The sequence below is a fragment of the Semicossyphus pulcher genome, unplaced genomic scaffold (assembly GCF_022749685.1).
Source record: "Semicossyphus pulcher isolate SPU_LCO1_2020_fin unplaced genomic scaffold, fSemPul1.0.p SCAF_25, whole genome shotgun sequence".
Lineage (NCBI taxonomy): Eukaryota > Metazoa > Chordata > Actinopteri > Labriformes > Labridae > Semicossyphus > Semicossyphus pulcher.
This window is the reverse complement of record NW_027211699.1, coordinates 8036752-8050070: the sequence shown is the minus strand read 5'-3', so window position 1 is coordinate 8050070 and position 13319 is coordinate 8036752. Positions and strand designations below refer to the sequence as shown.

At 39.0% G+C, this 13319-nt stretch overlaps 2 protein-coding genes across 3 annotated transcripts; both read right to left on the bottom strand.

Annotated features, from left to right (window-relative positions):
• Positions 1-195: 195 nt before the first annotated feature.
• ankrd54 (ankyrin repeat domain 54) lies at positions 196-5922 on the bottom strand. Its single transcript, XM_069676028.1, has 8 exons — positions 5274-5922; positions 3779-3826; positions 3037-3135; positions 2881-2952; positions 2605-2652; positions 1677-1801; positions 1482-1589; positions 196-1126 (listed from the first exon to the last, which is right to left on the bottom strand). The coding sequence occupies exons 1-8, from the start codon at positions 5662-5664 to the stop codon at positions 1052-1054; spliced, it is 966 nt and encodes a 321-aa protein (XP_069532129.1). The 5' UTR covers positions 5665-5922; the 3' UTR covers positions 196-1051.
• Positions 5923-6281: 359 nt separating this feature from the next.
• foxred2 (FAD-dependent oxidoreductase domain containing 2) lies at positions 6282-12633 on the bottom strand. 2 transcript variants are annotated; one of them, XM_069675905.1, is made up of 10 exons: positions 12530-12633; positions 11462-11685; positions 11069-11374; positions 10727-10978; positions 9218-9535; positions 8964-9130; positions 8664-8829; positions 8213-8439; positions 7957-8127; positions 6282-7013 (listed from the first exon to the last, which is right to left on the bottom strand). In XM_069675905.1, exons 2-10 carry the CDS (start codon positions 11677-11679, stop codon positions 6781-6783), a joined length of 2058 nt encoding a protein of 685 aa, XP_069532006.1. In that variant the 5' UTR covers positions 11680-11685; positions 12530-12633; the 3' UTR covers positions 6282-6780. The 2 variants fall into 2 exon arrangements, with proteins under 2 accessions (XP_069532006.1, XP_069532005.1); XM_069675904.1 differs by having other exon boundaries at positions 11462-11682.
• Positions 12634-13319: the final 686 nt, after the last annotated feature.

Sequence of the window (13319 nt, the reverse complement as noted above, 5' to 3'; positions counted from 1 at the left end):
TGGAGGAAAAGTAGCCACATTAGCAGTACATTAGCTAAATCTCTGTTGCATTGTGTACCACTGTGAAAATGACAACTAAATAAGGCTCTCTCTTTTAATATTATGATATTTAAATAAGTATATTGAATAGCAACATAAACAAGATAAATATAGCCTTCGTTATGACATTATTTACTCAACAGAATATTTCACAAATTTAGCCAAAGATACTGATTTTATTGATTCACATATAATCATTTCCAACAACAGTCAAATGCATTTTTTTTACAGCACATTTCACATAAAAACGTTACATGCAATACAAGAGAAAAGGCAACATGATACAAACATGCTGTTGATAAGAAAACCAAAATTGCAACTGTGAAAACGAATACTTTCATGAGAAGAATGTCTCATTATTATCTTAAAGTAAGCTAATATTGGCAGGCAAAAAGAGAACATGTCGGCACACAGCTGTGACTCACACATACACACAAATACATACATACATTCTGTCTCACACACACACACACACACACACAACAGAGAGCTGAGGTCCCACTGCACTTATAGGTGAGCCTCTATTCCTCTAGCCTCCTCTTCTCAATGGGTTTTCCCCTGAGGGAGTTGAGTCTTTATGCTTTTTTTTCTGAAAAGCTAACGTATGATATTCTAACATATATATTAGCATGTTAGCATTTGGTTTTCTGGCCAAAATCAAAATGGATATCTACTACACTTTAGTGCTTGGCATTAAAATTTGAGCATATTTTCATTTTAACTAAGAAAACAATATTTTCCATAGCATTGTTAGAGTATAAGTCTTAGCCACAGGTTCACTATCAAAACCTCATCAGAGTTAAAATGCTAACAAGATAATCCCAATATTATTTTGGTTTAAACAACTACGTTTTAATTGTGATGGTCAAGTAATTCTCTAGATAAATATTTAGTTTGGAATACAGGCAGAAAACCTTTGCATCATGGTTGATTTTCTTTATTGGAGACGGCTAGTAGTGCAGATACTTGCTTGATAAGGAGTTTGACTTCAGCTCTCTTTACAATTCATCTTCTACCTATCCCCTAAATTCTGTTTCTGAAGACTGAGTGATGTAAAACTGGCCAGTAAATCAGTCACTTCATCCACCTGGAAAAAAGCAGAAATACAAACAACAGTGTGTTAGTGGGTGAAAATTAATCCAAGTATGTGCACAGGAAATTATCAAAACATTAACATTGAAACAAATGCACATTTTGGTATAGTTGTGCAAATATGTTTGGTTTTCACGCATGTGAATTTGAAAATAAAGCTAACTTCCTGATATGGATACCTACTACACAGTGCTGGACCATCTTTTCAGTTTAATCAAGGTAATCGTTAGCATTGTTAGCATTATTAGCATTATTCTTAGCCACAGGAGCACTATCAAAACCTGATCAGAGATGTAAATGCTGACAAACTAATCATTTAAACAACAATTCAATGCATATGTAGGTCTCACCTGCTCTTTGGTGCGTGTGTGCTGCAGCTGAGTTGAAATATGCTCCAGCCTCTCTTTAGCTTCACTCTGGCCCATTGAGTTTAGGTATTCCCTCAGCATTTGAATAATCTGTAAGAGAAAGTGAGGTATGAGACACTTACTACCTACTTAAGTCTTGATTCAATAATAATCCAGGCAGGTTAGCACATGCTCTACCTGTGTGACTTCCCCTCTCAGCGTCTCTAAACTTCGTGAATCTCCCTCCTGCAGAATATTGAGCTTTGAGCGTGCAAGATGCATCGGGGTCCTGCCTGCACGGTCGAGGGCGTCCACACGAGCTCCTTCAGAGACAATAAGAGCACAAATATCTCTGTTAAAGCATGCTTATTAAATAATTATTAATTAAAAAATCCCACTCTAAAGGATATTAACTTAAAAATTAGTGTTTTAGATCAAGTAAAAACTCTCAAAACATGTCGAGACATCATTTGCCTCGTACGCATTTCCAGGGTTACATTCTTTGTTTCCATAAAATCGTTTAGCAAGTGTAATAAACATGCTAGCTTTAGACATATACTTGGTATTTGATTGAAATATTAAAATGAGCTGCTGTTTGTGGTAAGCAGCCATCTATTGGGGTTAAATGTACACAGAGCTGGGAAATAAAATGAATAAAATAGGAGTAGATTAACAACAAAGCAACAATAACAATAAAATAATTATCAGTAAATCTAAACAACTGTTGCTAAATTCAACACAAAGTAAGCAGTTCATGTCAGAAAAGGAGTAGGCTGAATTAAATTATTGAATCATTTCCTGGGACACTGACAAAAACACTGCACCACGTTGCAGTTTAATCATGGCGCTCGATGGCAGCCTGCTTTACATACACGATGATTAAACCTAGTTTGTCGCCACTAGCTTACACTTATAGGTACAATTTGGTACTTGTTGTGTTCTGGGTTATGACAAGTTACTAGCCACGAATAATCTGGAATAACCTTCCTTTATGCATTATGCAAACATGTAGTGTTTACATTAAAGAGATAAATGTTGGTTTTGCTCACTAAGCTAACTTACCAAGAGCGTTCCTGTAATGTGAAACTAAGTAAACAAGCATTTAACAAGTCGACAGTGGTCTCACCTCCTCTCAGCAAAGTGGTGATAACAGGCACATGGTTGGTACAGGCCGCTGCAGAAAAACAGGTGATAAAAAACGACGCATTAATGCAACAATTAACAGTTTAAAAACATTTGTTGCATGCAAAATCATTCGTAATATTCAGAGTTTTTTTCTGAGTATGTTCATTTTAACTGGTGTGAACCTGAAGCAGCTGCACATTTTTGTGTCAGAATGAAACCACTGTCGTACACATTAGTGACCACAGTGCTACAGGTTTCACAGGCCGTGATGACTTACCCAGATGCAGGGGGGTATTCCCAAGACTGTCTCGCTGGTTGGGGTCAGCACCGTGGCTCAGCAACAACTGCACTACAGACAAAAAAATGACTGTTAAAATGTAGTCTTTAATTTTAAATAATTACACTCTGCTACTAAAACTTCTGTGCAACCTACCGATGCCCTCATTGCCATTGCAGGAAGAGAAATGGAGGGCCGTCCTTCCCTTGTCGTCTGCTGCACAGGGGTCTATGTCATCCTGCAGGAGCTTTCGAACTGCAAGTAAGGCAAGGGCAAGGCAAGGTAAGGCAAGGCAAGGCAAGGCAAGTTTATTTATATAGCACATTTCAGCAACAAGACAATTCAAAGTGCTTTACATAGAACAACAAAGGCAAAGAAAACAGGACATTAAAAAGCAAAGTGAAGAAAAACAGCTAAAATAGAAGCTAAAATATAAAAATAAAAATAAAAAATAAGGGTAAAAGCTACAGTGCAGATATAAATAATTTAGAATAGTTATTAAAATAGTTTAATAAAAGGCAGCTGTGAACAGGTGAGTCTTCAGGCTTCATTTAAAAGAAGAAAGTGTTTCAGCAGACCTGCATGATTCCGGGAGTTTGTTCCAGATATACGGAGCATAAAAACTGAATGCTGCTGCTCCATGTTTGGTTCTGACTCTGGGGACAGAAAGCAGACCTGTCCCTGACGACCTGAGGGGTCTGGATGGTTCGTACCGTGTCAGGAGATCACAAATATATTTTGGCCCCTGACCGTTCAGCGCTTTGTAAACCAGCAGTAGTACTTTGAAGTCTATTCTCTGACAAGTACAAGCAACTTTATAAGCAAAACAGCCTTTAATTGTCCTTCCCTTACGTTACATTCATGGCACTTCAAGGCATCACCTCACTGTTCATCTCACCTGTGTCAATGTCGTTGCTGTTCGCTGCTTCCCTCAGTCTTTTCACAGCTGTGGAGATAACACATTAAAAGTGACAGGTATTTAAATATTGCTTTATGGTTGATTGCATGGCATGAGAGCAACAAACAAAGACATCATTCACAGGAGCACTCTTTACACTTTCAAAAGGGCTGCTTGTTTGAACAGAAAATGATCCTGCTATGTTACACAAACTAGTAAATTACACACTGATATATATAGATGAAACAAGATATCTACTGGGATTTTGGTCATCATAATATCAAATGTTTGCTATATCAAAATTTTGTACGCACTTAGAAAATTTGATATCAAAACACAGAATAAAGAAATAGAGGAGGTGAAAGTTTTGCAAGTTCTCCTCAGCCTTGATTTGATGAACATGTAAAGAAAATTTCAACCAACCTTAATTGTTTTATTTGAATAAGGCACTATACTTTACTTCTTTATTTTAGACACATAGGTCCATATCAGCACTAAACAGTTATTCATGCACTCTAAGGTATTCACTAATTTTTTATTTTTATGACAGTATGTGCCCAAGCATCTCCATCTACAGTAAAAAACATAACATCCTTTTACAAACAGGCAAAATTATGGACATAAAGCCTGTCCGGGGGTTAAATGTCACATACAAAAAAACAACACAATCTACTTCGTTTTGAGAGTTTTACTCAAAAGAAATTGCCAGATATAAAATCATTTTTTTGTTTTATTTTTCTTTAAATAACTAAGTTGTATTGGTGTATATATTATTTGTATTGGTATATTATGGTGTCTGTTTTATAGTATTTCCATATCTGTAGAGTAACGTTGTTTTACTGAAAGCTGCAGGCTATATTTTTGTGTTGTGAAATTGCCTGTATCTGTGCATCATACAGTTTAATGCTCTGTATTGGAACTATGTTAGATTGCATCGTCCCTGTTAAAAAATAAGTTAAATTATTTTGTTATTATCTACACTTCAATGTACTAGAGGTTTATTACATTTACCTGTTCAGTTAAATCTAAATAACTGATGTTTTTTAAGGATACAATACAATACTAACATAGCTAGAAAAATGTCTTATTAAAGAGGTCAAGATGCTAAGTCTCAATGTTAGTAGACACTTCAACATTGGCTTTTATTTTGTAGCTACACCAACACCTAGCTCTTTACACAAACATTTATTTTTTTTAAATAAACAATAGATCTGACTCCTTTTGGGGTTTTACTATAACATCAGGTTCAGTAAGTAAAAACGTGGCTTTAATTACCATGAATAAAAATAATATTAATAATAATAAAAATGACATCATGGATGGCTACATTAGTTTTACTATTCAGAATATTTAAGTATTACTTTATGCTTTTGTTTTGGAAGAACCAGGTGTATATATACTGTACCTTTCTTTTGTAACTAGACTCATACCTGTAGCCAACACATAGCTCTTTCTACACTATATTTATGTTTCTAAATGAACTATGTAATCTTACCATAAATATCCTGACCAATTGGACCGAGGTTCCGCACCGCTCTGTGCTGCCTCCTGGCCCGGGTTCCCGTTATCTTGCCCAGCTTGCTCGCCACCCCACCGGCGCCCAGCTCCGCTCGTCCGGGCTCCCACAACAAGTGCAGGTACCTGAGTTCTTTATCGTCTCTCTGTCCGAACCGACCCAAGACCACTTTGCCCTCCCCGGTCCCACTTATCCCGAACCCGACAGCAGCAGTACCCCCGTCGTCCATCCTCTCCCCGTCAGCCCGCTGCTCTCGGTCCGCCGCCACCCGGGTTTCATCTCCGGGTCCGGGCTCCACCATGTACTCCCCCTCGGAGCTTGATCGTTCATTATCCGAGGCTGTTGCGACGATTGGGCTCCACCCGTCCATGCTTTATGGTGACATATGGATGCTGGGTTTACACTACAGTCGCTGCATGCAGTCTTTACTACTGCCGAAGCAACAAGGAAATAAAACCGTCATTAATATTAGCTTTTAGCTCAGCAACTGCTCCGTTAGCGACGCCTGGAGCCATCGCACGTCAACACAGAAGCTCCCTTTCCATTCCGGTTAATTTTAAATATTTAAACAGCAAAATACACCCTTCCTTTACAGCACCAAAATGTCCCCTATTTCACATTTTCCATCTCAACGGACCGAAGTAGTAAAAAGGACACCCATTGTACAGTGGAAAGCTACGGAGCAGTGACGACCAATCAGATCCCGTGTTGTTCATTACCTTCCGTCCAATAGAATCTAAGCAAACGGAAAGCCAATCAAACGCTGCGTTTCAGTAGTTCCATTTCCCCTCGCTCACCTTTTTTCTATAAACTTTATTTAAAACAAAAACATATTTAAACAGTTTTAAATTAACAATCGTTTTCAAGACAACAGACGAGCATCAGATTATAAACACATGTAAAATAAAAATAGGGGAAACAATTGTGTCTTAAAGTAAAAAAAACAGCCGTTTTCACTTTTTAAAATGTATTTATTCAGGTAAAATCTTGTAAAATAAAGCATAATCGTTTATAGCACACTATATTCTGATTTACATGATATGAAAAAGGCGTGTTAAAATGTATACAAATATTTTGTGAAGAATAAAAATAAGGGAGTTTGAGGGATAAAGTGCTTCGTGAGTGATAAGCTGAAGCTGAATAAGCTGAAGAACATGGAGGGGCCCTAAGATGAAAGTTATGCTAATTGTTTCATACTTTCCTCCATCTCTGCTTGATTCTTGGATAGTTTCACCAATTTGGACCCTTAAACATTATTAAAATAAAGATAGGAAAATCACTCTTTGGTTGAAATAGTCAAGTGTTTAATTTTAAAAACGGGTGACATGTGTTTTTAAGAAGAATTTGCTTTACAAGCCATAAGGATTGGGAACCAGTGATCAGCAGTATGGCATGCTGTGAGATATATTTGGTCTTTCGGGGGGGAACTATTCAGTGTCCTGGAGGTAAAAAGTCTGAGGGAAGAGCATAGCTTAAGGTACAACATTCAAAGGTCCAGTTTAAGTCCTGAAGACATGGAGGCTCCAGCTTGTGCCAGGTAGTTGGGGAATGCAGAGTCAGCCCCTGGTGTGCCTCCATCTTTCTGGGGGGGCATCAGACCAGCGTCGTGAGGGTGCTGCCACAGCTGACGGTCGTGAGTGACGCCCTGTTGTTTCGAGTATCCCTGCTGACAGAACAGCGGGGGCTTGCGGTGGGTGAGGGAGAAGCGGAAACATGATTCTAAAAGAGATGAGAAAAAACGAGAATGAGTTAAGCTACTATTTGTTATAACATAAATGACACACCTGTGGCATTTCCATCAGCTGTCACAGGGGGAAAGTGGTGTGAGGCTTGGTTTAGAAGAGCGACTTAAAAGGCAAATTGTTATCGCAACTCCAACAAAAATGTACAGTGAAAACCAGGAGGGACATACACTGGAAAGAGAGCCTATTAGCTACCGAGACCAGACAATAGATTACGTTAGCATTCACATAATTCCTTGCTAACATTACCGTTTGATAGTAACACAATGGGAAAGATTAATTGTATTTTACTTTAAGGCCTAAATAAATATATATTAAAATACATTTTTGTCATATAAACATAATTATGACATAGAAATGTATACAAGGAGACAGCCTATATGGTGCAAGTCTAAGCTAGCTGAAGAGATAGCCAGTGCTAGCCCTAGCTAAAGCTCAATGTGTCTTTTTCTAACCGCTTTTTGTCCTTGAATCTTTGCAACTCTGTTTATTATGCCACGTTAAAAATTAGCGTGAAACAAAATCTCATGGAGAAGAAGAAGTAAATCTAGTTTAACTATTTTTCAAAATGGTAATTAGCCTATTTTAGCAGAGTGGCTGTAGCTGCAATCTTAGCTTTGGACGCTACCGTGAAATTCTCTGTGATTTGGCGCAGTTATGAGGCTTTAAAATGCAGAAGATGCAGGTGCTACACTCTTTATCTGCTACCCAGCTCGTTGACAAGCATGAAAACGTTTATTTATCATCCTCACTTTCTTCCTTTGTATTGCTTTGAATAACTGACCTATTTGTTGTACAGTTTAGGGCTAAACAAATGTTACCATTTTGGTTTATACAGGAAAACTACAGACAGAAACTAGTGTGGAAGCATGTTCTGTCCCCATTTTCTGTTCCAAGTTTATAAAACCCAAAAGCCATACCAGCATAGAAAGCCCTGAGGTCGGTCTGGACGCAGTGCTCCAGGAAGCGCCTTAGCGGCTGGACATGAGATACAGGAACATCCCATTCAGTGAGGAAGTCCTCAACGATGTGATGGATTGCCTTGGGTCTCGGTAAGGGCCAGCCGCGAGGTCGGCGCTTCATATCTTCCTCTGAGGAAAAAAAAAACGTAAATTAAACTGCACAAATTCTATTCTTAAAAAGAGCTTTTTAAATTGTAGCAGTGTTTCTACTCACCTGTAGGCAGAGTGTCATAGTAGTATAAAACAGGGTGCAGAAAGTTGGATTTCCAAGCTTTGGTCCAGTCTGTTTCTGACCTGTCCTCCCCCAAATAGTCTATCTTCTTTTTCCCATACTGCATGACCAGAACTATCAGTCCATGTTTGGACACCTCATGACCCGAGAGTGACGACAACTGAGGCAGGGCCTGAAGAGGAAACTCCTCCAAGTATTCACAGTGAGAGCTTAAGAGAAGGAGGGACCAAAATGTGATCAGCGAGGAAAGGATTCATTTTTTAACTTTGCTGTTGAGGGAAAAAAAAACTGGTAACTTGCTGCTCTTTCACATTAATTAAAAGGAGTTAGTTAAGGACGTGGTGATCGGGACATGTACAAGAGTTACTTAAAAGTACAGTTGGGGACAAGCAAGTTGTTACAAGTGATATAAAAAAAAAAAACATCTTCTTACCCTCGAAGAAGTATGATGTCCCCAAGCACCTCAAACATCTGATACGGCCCAGAGGCCTCATCAACCCGCTTCAAGATCCACGGCTGCAGCTGCGTCATCAACAGCTTGTTCGAGGGCCACGGGTTGCTGTGGTAAAGCCATTCAAGTAGACGATGTACAGCCCGGGCTGTGGCAGAAAATCCATACAGTTTATTAAAATATCACCTTGCTTATGTGTTACACTGCTGACCAATTTTCTGGACTATCTCTATCTAGTCTAAAGTGTCACAAACAGAAATGAAACATCTTTTGGACTGTCACCTGTGTAACGGAACCCATGGATGAAGCCTCCCGCAGAGGAGCGGTAGTCTCTGGAGTGAGCAGCGGTTCCCAACACAAACAAGCCGGGGGTGTTTTTTCCTTCGTACCAGGCGGTCAGCCCCGGCAGCCTGCCTTTTGCATTTTCACTGTTAGGTGGGCAGGCAGAGCTAGGAAGTACAAAGGAAGGCAATTGTTGATTGGACATGTCTCTTGTATCAAATAAGCCTTATGTGTTATACACTGTGTATTTATACCTGTCAAAGATGCTGAAGTTGAATCTGAATCCCAGGCATCGGATCACGCGGTCGTAGGGCTTCCGCATAGAGAAGTTGTCAATGTGATACGCTGGCAGTTCTTCTCTTGTCACATCAGAGCTGTTATTCTCCTCCTGGTTCTGTAAGTACTTTTTTAAAGTCAAGTACAACTTCCCTCGCTTCTCTTTCTTCCCTCCTCCTGATCTCCTCCTGCCTTCCTCCTTTCGTTGGGCGATTACTATTTTCTCCAGGCGTGCCTCAACCAACCCATCAAGGGACTTCAGCTGGTACGTGTCGAGTAGCTCATTATTTACAGCTCTGAGAAACAAAAACAATATGCAGAAAGTTGGTGAAGTTCACATTAATGTAGAACGAATGATTCACAAACACAGGTAGCAGCTTGAAATTAAGTTGAAAGTGTATGAAAACTAAGGAAGACAGTTAAGACAGTTAGCTAAATATGTGGGATAAATGGTCAAAAAGCTAAAGTTAAAGGACATATGTTTAAAACAGTTAGCTTACATTCTTCGATAAATAGGGAAATAGCTTAAAGCAATGGACAACTGTAAAAATATGTCTTGGATTTATGGTGAAAAAGCTTAAAGTAGTGGATGGATACCTAAGAGAGTTAGGATCGGATAAACTGTAAAATAGCCAAAGTAGTGGATAGATAGCTAAAATAGTCAGCCATATGTCTTGGATTAACGGCAAGCTTGAAGAAATGGATAGATAGCTAAAATTGTTAGCTAAAAGTTTTTTGTTAAAAGGCTAAATAGCTGAAAGTAGATAGCTAAGAGAGTTAACTAAAAGTCTTGGATAAATGATTAAGCTGAAAGTAGTACACGGCTAGCAAAAATATTTAGCGAGAAGTAGTGGAATAGATTGCTAAAAAAGTTAAATAAAAGTCTTGGATTAATAGCGAACAAGCTTAAAGTAGTGATAGATAGCTCAAATAGATAGCTTAAAGACTTGGATACATGCTTAAGTAGTTTAAAGTAGCGCACAGATAGTTAAAAGTTAGCTAAAAGTTGTAGATCTGTAGAATATAGAATAGTTAGCCAGTGGTTAGATAGCTAAATTGTTAGCTAAAAGCAGGCTATTTAATGAATGGCAAAATAGGTAAAAGTAGTGTATAGATAGATGAAACAGTTGGCTAAGTCTTGGATAAATAGTTAACTAGCCGAAAATAGTAGGTAGATAGATAGCGAGAATAGTTAGCTTTTGGATACATAGCTAACTTGTTAGCCTAAAGTATTTGATAAATGGCAAAAAAAGCTGAAAGTAGTGTATTGATAGATAAAATAGTTAGATAAATGGTTAAGTGGCTGAAAGTAAGGGATAAATTGTTCAAACAAAAGCTTAATGTCATAGTAAAAAAAAAAACTAAAAGTCTTATATAAGTAGTTAAAATAGACCGCTAATGTCCAGCCATTCCAAGTGGTTGTAGTACAAATGTAAACAATACAAACAAAAAGAGAAGAGAAGAAATCATCATCTCATTAGCACTACCTGAGGTCTCCAACATAATGCGTTTGCCAGGCCAGTCGAACAGGGCTGGAACTGAGCATGTGCACTCGACTTGCTCTTCCCAAGATGCTCTGGGCTGTTTCAAAAGCAGAGTTCCCTTTGCCCAGAATAAGCACGGCCTGGTTCTTGTAGTCCTCAGGATTAGTAGAGATGGACTCGTAGCCTTCAACCAGATCAGAGCCGACGAACTCTACCTTCTGAGGAACCCACAAACCGGTGGCTGCCAGAAGGACGCTGAGGGAGAGAGGAGAAAAGTAAGACACGATGCAATCTACAATCCAAACAAATATAATCTTTTCATCTCAGTAGTATGAAGAAAATTACCCGCATGTGTAGTCTGTTGCATGCTGATCTGTAAGGATGTATCTCCTGCCAGTGGCTGACAGCACAGCCTTGATCCTCCCGACGTCCACACCATACCGAACCCTCAGCCCGAGCTCCTTCACGAACATGGACAGGTATAACGGGAAGGCATCTGCCGGCGGGTAAAACTCACTGCTAACTCTCTTGAACAGGAGGTCAGGTTTATCGCTCAGCAGAGAGTTCCAGTCATGGCGCAGGTTGAACTCTCGGTTCTGCCTCCCTGTGTGGATCTTGTTGATGCTGATGAGCTTCCTGTGCCTGGGATACCTTAACACAAAAAACAGCAGAAGACGCATGTGTCAAAGAGGATTAAGGAGGATAAAAAACTTGAGATGCTGTTAAAAAGTTTCCTACTTGTTAAAGAAGCTGCCCGGCCCTGAGTTCCTCTCCAAGATGATGTAGTCTCTTTTAGCCTTGTTAAGAAAATAACCCATCTGCAGTCCTGCAGGCCCGGCTCCAAGCACACAGTACTCATAGTGGCGGGTGTCATTGTGGTGGGGAGGGTTATCAAAGGAGCACTGGACGCAGCCAATCAAGATGAAAAGGATGTAACAAGAGAAGCTGGAATCCATAACCTGCTAGAAATGAGGCAATGTTGTTAAAAATATAACACATGATAATTACATTGGAAGGAGTGCTGTTGTACTGAATATCAGCACGGCTGTTTGGTCATAGGCCCAATACCGCAAGATAATCACTGCCGTGCAGTTATTCAGAATAACAGCACAAACGTTTTACAGCTACATGCTGCTTGTGATGGCCGAACCAGCAGCCACACATTGAACAACAGAAATGAATGTATCACTTCATCCGTTTCATTTTGTTTGTTTGTTTCTTCTTCAGTTTAGCCCACAATTATTAATAGAAATATTTGTTGCGTTTTGTAAATAAAAAGAAAGAACCATTTTTCAAAAAACACCTGTGACTGCCTTTAACGGAATCCCAGCCGTGCTGATATTCAGTACAACAGCACTCCATCTCATGTGATATTGCTTCGATATAATATGACCATATTGTGGAGATAATAACATGTCAGTTATTTGTCTTCAGGTAATGTTACTTGTTTGCCTCTTTTATATAGTTATCTAACGCCCTCGCCTGTATGGGCATTTGGGCCATGTTAAGGCAACATTGACTACATCTTGTTGCTCGACACTGTGAAGCTGCAAATTGAATCCCAAATATTATAGCGTCAAACTAGACAGGAAGCTAGTCTGATCGTTTAGCGACCAGAAATTGGTGTAAACATGCCCAGAAACAGCAGTTGGCTCGCGGGAAGAACCCCCGGCTCTCCATGAAATCTACAGCCGATGCTATAACACTCTGCCGGGGATGCGACTGCTGACATCCACCGCTGAGCCAGATGTGAGCTCGGCTAAAGCATTGATGATGGCTACATATAAACATGGAGAACAACCTTACCTTCTACACCAGTCGATCCGCCGCGCCCAGCATCTGTTGTTTATCATATAGCAGTGCTGTCGATATAACTACATGTTTCGCAATCGTTATCAAACGTGCTATGTTTTGTGTACGTGTTCTCCCTTTGGAAAATCCACTAGCACAGCCCACTTCCCTCCCTGAGGTAACAAACACCAATGGAGGGCTGCCTGCATAAAGGGGCGTGATTATAAAATAAAAAAGGACAGGACAGAGTGGACTAGAAAAGGACAATAATAGATATATTTACATTACTATTGTTTATGTTTTTCATTTTAATGGATAAGAACTATAAGAATCCGGATGATACATATCTAATATGTCTTAAAAAACAACAACAAAGTAAAATAACATCAGTAATCTACAAGCAAAGTTTTTTATTCATAAACATAAATTCTTCTTCTGCTTGAATCTCTCAGTTTGATAGACAACGAAAAAAAGACTTATTGATTAAAAACTATAAAAAAAGAACTTTCAGCTTTTGGCGCTCTTCTGTATATCTGTATTTTATTTTACCTTCTGAATGATCTTAATCTGTCTAAAATTAAAATACCTCCCATGATCTAGAAAAGCTAAACACCCATTTATTTGGCTCATTTTGATGTTGCCTGTTCTCTGTCTATTTGTATCTCTGTTGTTTCTCTTTGATTGGCTTCTATTTTGACTTCATATTATGTAATCTTATGTAAATGATGGTCGCCCCCAATGGCCTCTCAAGAGTAAATAAAGTTTGATTGAAAAAGTTCTATAAAAATAGTCTAGTATTAGAAAG